Below are 7,865 nucleotides of genomic sequence, written 5' to 3'. Positions count from 1 at the left end.
GTAACTTAAGTTGGTTAAACTTAAAAATATATATATTTGTAAATTAAATACTTAAATGTTAATGAATACTTATATAAGTAAATAATTAATTATTAAAATAATTATAATAATAAATCCTTAATTAAGTAAAATCTGAGAGAATACGTCGGCGAAATCCTTAGAAAAGTCTATGCCATTCGATCGAACAGCAGCATTGAAGTTTCACCCTTTTTTTATTCGCTGTCAAGCACTAGAAGAATTTGCCTAAAATTTAACGTTGTTGTTAACTGGCTGAAAATTAAAAAAATCTAAAGGATTATGAAACTACATACATCAATGTCAGTTTACAAACCAGCTATCACATTGATTCTCTCTTTCTTTTTTTTTAGAAGGGAGACAAAGGATATGATTTGGATTATATTGATGCTGGTGAATCCTGCGCAAGGTCTGTAGCTTACGCTTATGTCAATTTTCTAGAGTAGATTTTACCATATTTACTTAATGTAGCTATATTGGTACAATAAAGCAGGGATACAATAATCTACGCATTTTTTACACTATCTGCAGCGATTTGTAACAATTTAGTTATTATTTGTAAATTTTAATTTAGGAGAAATTCCAAATCCTTTACTTGAAATTATAAAAGGCAACGCAACACTGAATGCAGGATCACAACTACAACTTAAATGTAACATTCAAGCAGATGTTTCTAATATCACATTTAAATGGTTTAAAGATAACAATCAAATTTCTGATGAAACATCTCAAATGTTAACTATCGGTAGTATTACAAAAGATCAAGCTGGTGCATATCATTGTTCAGCGAAAGATGGATCTGATGTTGAAAAATTATCATCAACGAAACTTACTATAACTGTCAATTGTGAGTTTTTTTTAAGATAATACTCGAATGTTTTTATATTAAGTTGTGGGTTTTCAATAATATAACATAGTTTTATCTAATAAATAAAATGGAGATGCTTAAGCCACATATAACATTACAGTGGACGAAAAATTTCGAGGCCTTTTAATGGGAAGCTAATTTTATCCATCGGAAGATATTGTCCTTAGCACCAGTAATGTTCATTTATTGGACATCGCCTAAAGAAAAAAAAATTATCGCTTTCTGTTTTCGTCAACGTCAACGTCCCATCCCATTTTAGCTTTTTTTGACTTTAAGAGAAAATTGTATCCTTAACAGTCGAGTATTTTATTTTTCTCGGTCAAATAATGTTCAAATTAGTTATGTCTTCTATGATTAAGATTTTATTTACAATAACAATAAATCTTAGTTGTATAAGATCATTAAAAGTTTCTCCCATTCAAAATCTAATTAAAATTTTAATGTCGACATTTACTTGTGGAGTGAGTATTTACAATTTCTTAATAAGTTTAATAGTATTAGGTCTAGGTAAAAAGAGTTATTTTGCGCTTGAAAATGAGAATGTTTTTCTCGATAAAGTCATTTGTTGCCATTTATTGGAAGTTACTTTAAAGCTGCAATTTAATTATTTTTTATGATAAATCAACAAAGTTGCATAAACTCAAACACAAAAAAGTATTGCCTCGTTATTAGCAAACGTGTTATATCGATTTTTTGCAAATGACTTTAAAATGTGTTTGTTGTGATGAAATGGACGGCTAAACTTGATTAGGCTAATTTGGTGTGCACTGATCTGTAGTTTATCACCAGCATCCTTAGTTCACGGGAGTTTTAAGTATCGAAGTGATGTCAGAAAATAATCTCCATTCGCTTTCTAACGTTGAGATAAACTGAATGCGAAGTCTTCCGTTTCTGTTCCAGCATAAATTTACTTCATAAAACTTTTCAAATTCCATCAAGTTCGCCTTGTTGTAAAAGTAATAAAATTTTCATTTGTTAGACTTGGAAAATGCGGTGTTGACTTTTGCATCAACATCGTCAACAATTATTGAAAGTGATAGGTCACTTCAATTTATCGGTATTTATAGTAAATAATTAATGTGGATCTATTTTTGAAAATTCTTAACTTGCATTTAAGTGCAGATTAGCGTTCAAGAGAAGAATTACAGCTTTGAACAGTTATTGTATCATCCTTATACAGATGAAAGTAAGAGTTATGGATTGTATAATCTAAATCATTAAAACAACAAACAATAATGCAAGGACGAATCCTTGAAAAACTTCTCAGAAATTGGCTATAGTACATAGTCAATTGACAATTCATTATCCAATCAAACGACTGAATTTTATTTTTATGATTTTTCGAGATGGAACAATTACTTAGCTTTTGTTGTAGTGAATGCTCGTAAGGTTGGCAACCTCAAAATTTTGGTGTAGTGGTTTTTAGACATCAAAAACATATAACTACTAACTCTTTTCAACTTACTAACCTACTGTCCGCTCATTTTTCCAAACAAATAAGTGTTTTTCAAAAAGTACATAATGCGTAATGGTGGCATCGAAGTTAAAAATTATTTAATAAATATATAAATAAAATATTTAGTTTTGCCATCGTTTAAATCTTTCATAACAGCAAAATCTATTATGACATTTGTTTTTACCTTGAAAGCTGATCTTAACAACAGCAATGTTTTGCTTGAGAGCTTCTTTGCTGATTGCATCCATCTTTGGAAAAATTTTTATTGCATGACTCCTCCTTATAGAATTTATACATTTTTCTAATCAGTGACATTTTCCAAAATCATAAAATAACTTAAAATTAAATTGTGAGTGGTGCCAATATAATATAATAATTTCTTAAAGAACAAAGTCCTTGTAGTAAGAAGTACTAAGCTGCAGGAAACTAGGATAGTGAAACATTTAACATTATTTCCTTAGACTTGGAAAATGCAGTATTGACTGTTTCACCAACATCGTCAACTATTAATGAAGGTGACAGTGTCACTTTTACTTGTGGTGTGGATACAAACGTGAATCCAGTTTCTTATTCATTCCAAAAAGATGGTATTGTTCAAACAACAGATGGTAAAAATGTCACCATTATTTTAAAAGTGATGAAATCAAATTCTGGATCATACACGTGCACTGTATCAGCATCAACAAGACCTCCTCTTTCAGTCACGAGTAATGCTGTATCACTAACAGTGAATGGTAAGTTAATTCTAAAAATGTCTATAAGTCTACATTGAAAACGTATAACAAATGACGTCAACTGTTAGGAGAGGCGGGTGTGGGGGTATGCTAAAGTTGAAATTAGTTAACGAGGGGGTTACAATATTGTTGTAAAGTCGACCTTTATAATTTTCAAATTCTTGCTTTTCCTAGTTAAGCAAGTTTTTTACCTTAAAATTTTTTTTTACTCACATATAATAATAAATTTCTCTGGAGTTCAAATGTGCATAAATATGCCGATATAGGAGTGTCTCTTTCAAAAGATGACGCAAGCAGCTTTCACGCAGGTTGACAGAAGGGGAAAAGAGTGTCAAAAACCTTAAGAAATAGTTGACTATATTTCTCGCCCCTTTTAATAGTACCTTTCGCGTACATTCATTGATCTCAGTCGTGCATGTGCTCAAACACTGACCTGACCAGCAACTGAACTGGATTTACAAAAATTATTAAGCAACTTCACGTCTGTACAGATATAAGCACAAGTAACACAACAAATTTATTTGTTGCAAAAACAGAATGAGTAACTTCTTTTATACGAATGAAAGAAAACTGCAAGAAAACAAAATCGTGATAGCCTTTTTCTTGCACAGTTCTGTTCATTTTCCAGAACTTTGTGACTGTTGTGACGAAATGTGACTGTTTTTCTTCTTTTCACTACTTACATAAAACGTACAAAGAATGAATAGTTTCTTATCAAAGAATTTGTGTATTAAGATTCCAGACTACATTAAATCGGCATTTCAGTTAAGCTAGGCATATGTAAAGTTTAGAAGGGAAAATTGTAAAGTTCTTTCCAGACAAGATTTCCTGCATTGTTTATATTGAATTATGTTAAAATCAATGAGTTCAAAATTCTGCTAATACACAGAACTGTTTATATCAGGTGTTGAAAATAAAATGCGAGTAGGGGATTGCTCACACCGTGGTTCGCACTTCTGCTGTACTCTTCAAAAAAAATCTTTACCCTGAAGACTTTATCAATACTATGGAGTTCATGCTGTGATCTCAAACTACAGGCAAACATCTAATAGATTTGTATTCGCCACAAACAGACAGTAGCCGCCGGATAATACGGAAAACGAATTAACTCGAACTTTTTTTACTCAAGCTTTACCAGTTCTCTAATGGATTTCCTTAACAAACTTCTTATAAATACGCAGGATAAGTACAAAACCGTTAAACTCAAAGTTTTTCATCAACTTAAACCAATTTTGTATTCTGCATTTTTTATTCCTATAAATATCAATGTCATGCAGTTTAGCTGCGAAAAATTTTTGCTTTGCGTGGATAATTCATATAATAAGCATTGCCCATAAAAAATACTTTCAGTGTTGATATATTAAGGGCTACATTACTTTTTTATTACGTTATCTAAAGTTTTATGGTTTTTAAAAGATTCACCTGTCTTTATTTCTCCTTTTTTTTAGTTCAAAATTGCGTAACGCAAACTTTTATTAACTTAAACTTTTTTAAACTTCTTAGGAGGTTGAAATTAAGCGTCGAATACCGTAATAATAATACTGTAAATAAAAAAATAAAAGTAGATAAAGCTGTGCATAACTATTTTGAAAAACTTTCCTCATGTATCATAATCTATAATTTAATCTTTTTTTTTTCCGCATTATGTTTTTAACAATTCTGTGTCAGAATTTTAACTTATAACTTTCTTAGTAATATTTAGTTCGCAACTATCTACCTTGCAGTATTATTTTGTGACTAATTTAAAGAAATATAACGAAAATTTAGTTAGATATATTATGCGCATTTTTTTAGAATTGTTTCAAGCTCCCACTTTACAAACATCTTCAATTTCTTTGAATTCTGGCGAATCACTTATATTAACATGCCGTGTTAATACGTCATCCTCACCTGCAGGTATTGAATACAAATTTTGGAAAGGTACTGCAAACATCACATCATTTCAATTATCCTTTACACTTGCCAGAACTGTTCAGTCCGCAGACAGTGGTAAATACACATGTGAAGCGCGATTGAATAATGTGGAGAAAAATTCATCAGAAGTTAGTATTTTAGGTATGTAGGTGAGAGATAGGTAAACCTATATGTTTTGCTTATTACAATCAAACCAACAACTAAAGCAGCAAGCGGCCTAAAATGTAGATCACAATGGTGGAATAAGGTTGACATGATAACACGGCCTAATAATGTTAACCCCATAATAACTTGCAATTCTAGGCAATTTGACGTCGGTTAAGGTATTACTCGAACAGTTATAATACGGATTAATACTCGGGTTTGATGCGTTCTCTAAAAGAAAATGAAACAGGAAAATCAGGATAACGAAACCATGACCTTAAATTGAATATTATGTTAACATTATTTGCGGGTGATTACAAATAAGCTTTTGATGAAAGTATAGTAGGGAATGTTTAGTTTTTCTTTTGCGCTTGTGAACTTTATCTCGTGTCTATATTTTATGCTATCATATTCAAACTTTAAGCAAAGTTTCTTTCGTCACGGGCCATATCGGAGAATATTGTAAGCAATGACGTAAGTTTTAACTAATTACGATGCGCGAGATTTAAAAATTTCGATGCCCCTTTCTTAAGCCATTACCTCATAAAAAATGCAACATATAACTCTGTTAATAAATTATTAGAGAAAAAACATATGTCAGAACAAAATATTTTTATTGTCTACTCAAGGAACCACAGCAGACTTTTGTTACGGATTTACTGCATTAGCAGGCGTATGACTGGGTATGTGCTGTTCAACATGCCGATATAAGAAGCGCTTCTTTTTTCTAGATTTTCTTTTTCGTGTAATAATCCAACAGAAACCGGAATAAGATTTGGTACTAAGCAGACTTCAAAATTTCAAACACGATAAAATTATCGAGAAGTTTAGACTTATGGGAAAGAAAGTACTGACACTAGTATTTTGACTATTGATATAGCTACGTGATTTGTTCCAAAAAATCAGCATTGCAGCCTAAAAATGTTATGGAGGAGGACTGCTGCAGTAGGATATAAAATAGAAAAAGAAATAGTAGTTTCTTAATTATGAACTACATAGGTGCAAAACTAAAGTGCTAAATAATTACTTTCTTATTAACAATATCCTTTTTAGTTAAATTAAGCGTTTCTGTCACAATTACACCAACAGTTGAAGGACAAAACATGACTATCAAATGTAATGTGAAGGATGAAGCAGCTATGTCATTTACATGGAAAAAAAATGATGTTACAATGGATGGGAATACCAAAGATACAATTGTGGTACCGAATGTGAATCGTTCTTTGGTTGGGAGTAAATATAGTTGTATTGCTATATCACAAAATTCCATACAAAGTAATGAAGCTTCTGCGACTGTGTCATCTAGTGATATACACTGTAAGTCTTTTTTAATTTTAGGTCGTAACTTTACTTTGCAGTTATGTAAACTAACACATTGTTTTGTTTAAAAAGAACAATACATGTGTTAAATATTTATTTGCGTACATACTACAATTCTTCAGTACCGCGTATAATGTAAATAAAATCAAGCAGGACCGAGCCTAAACAAATAGAATCAAGACGAAACTTTAATCTACTTTAAAACATTATGTCTCCACGATTGAAGAACTAAAGCAAATGGATTATGTGAAAGCGCGTTAAAAAATCCACTTAAGCAGATAAGAAGAATGTAACACATCCTTCATTTGAATTCTGACGACATCTACCAAAAGCGACAATTTACACCATATTGTTTTCTTCGGAAATTTGTTTATCTGCTGCCTCTGTTGTACAGAGCTTGAAAGGGATACATTTTCTTGACAAGCAGTTGAAGAGATATCAACGTTAAAAAATCTTTGCTGGGGTCATCAACTTGTCTGTTTGAAAGTCCGTAGATTGACTTAGCCTAAAAAAATTGGACCCATTTTCGTCCCAGCTTGTTCCAAGGTAGTTGGCCTAGCGTTTTTGGCTAGATCAAAGAAAAATAAACTTTGCCAATCCAAAAGGCAGACAGAAACAAATTTTTTAATAACGTCAGCTGTTGTTCTTATTGCGTAGCTACGGCTTAAAATGATTATCGAAGTATAATTGCATCATGTAGTTTTGATCAGCAGTTAAGGAAATATCATGCTTTAAAAATGTTGCTGATGTCAGCACAGACCTGTTTATGTACAGACTGGTGTCTCAAAATTTGGACAGCCTGAAGATATTACTGCGGCTTCGGCTAGCAGAACTTTAGAATGGGCTCTTCTTCTCAGTTTTCTAATTAGAATAGTGAGGCTACAATATGGGTCAAAATATGTTGCGACAAAACAGCTAATTTCGAAGTGTGCCATCACAAAATCTGCTACTTAAAAAAGTCTTTACAATAAAAAAGTCGAAATGAAATAAATCATCCTCCATACTTGCTTCAAAAATTACCCACAAGGCTAAGATTTTTGCATTTTTGATTCTACACTTAACAACAATCATGTAGTGACTGCAAAACTGAAGTGGTAAATAGTTACTTTCTTATCATATCCTTTTAAGTTAAATTAAATGTTTCTGTCATAATCAGACACACAATTGAAGGAGAAAGCATGACTATCACATGTGATGTGGAGGGTGGATCAGCTATATCATTTAGTTGGAAAGGAAATTATATGGTGAATGGGGAAACCAAAGATGTAATTGTGGTGCAGAACGGGCATCGTTCTATGATTGGGACTAAATATATTTGTATTGCTACGTCACAAAATTCCACACAAAGTGATGAAGCTTCTGCGACTGTGTCATTGGGTGATATACAGTGAAAGTATTTTTTAATCAGGCTGCA

The 7,865-nt window shown here is 31.8% G+C and overlaps 1 protein-coding gene across 1 annotated transcript in view; it reads left to right on the top strand.

Annotated features, from left to right (window-relative positions):
- Nucleotides 1–230: 230 nt before the first annotated feature.
- LOC130630295 (neural cell adhesion molecule 1-like) overlaps nt 231–7,865 on the top strand; it is a 30,016-nt gene continuing 22,381 nt past the window's right edge. Inside the window, exons 1-5 of the mRNA XM_057443743.1 lie at nt 231–424; nt 590–862; nt 2,801–3,073; nt 4,868–5,128; nt 6,185–6,448. Coding sequence (XP_057299726.1) covers nt 298–424; nt 590–862; nt 2,801–3,073; nt 4,868–5,128; nt 6,185–6,448 — 1,198 coding nt within the window. The 5' untranslated portion in view covers nt 231–297. The remainder of the gene's footprint in view (nt 425–589; nt 863–2,800; nt 3,074–4,867; nt 5,129–6,184; nt 6,449–7,865) is intronic.

This window comes from Hydractinia symbiolongicarpus, chromosome 2, assembly GCF_029227915.1.
Source record: "Hydractinia symbiolongicarpus strain clone_291-10 chromosome 2, HSymV2.1, whole genome shotgun sequence".
NCBI classification, from domain to species: Eukaryota; Metazoa; Cnidaria; class Hydrozoa; order Anthoathecata; family Hydractiniidae; genus Hydractinia; species Hydractinia symbiolongicarpus.
This window is presented reverse-complemented; position numbering and strand designations above follow the sequence as displayed.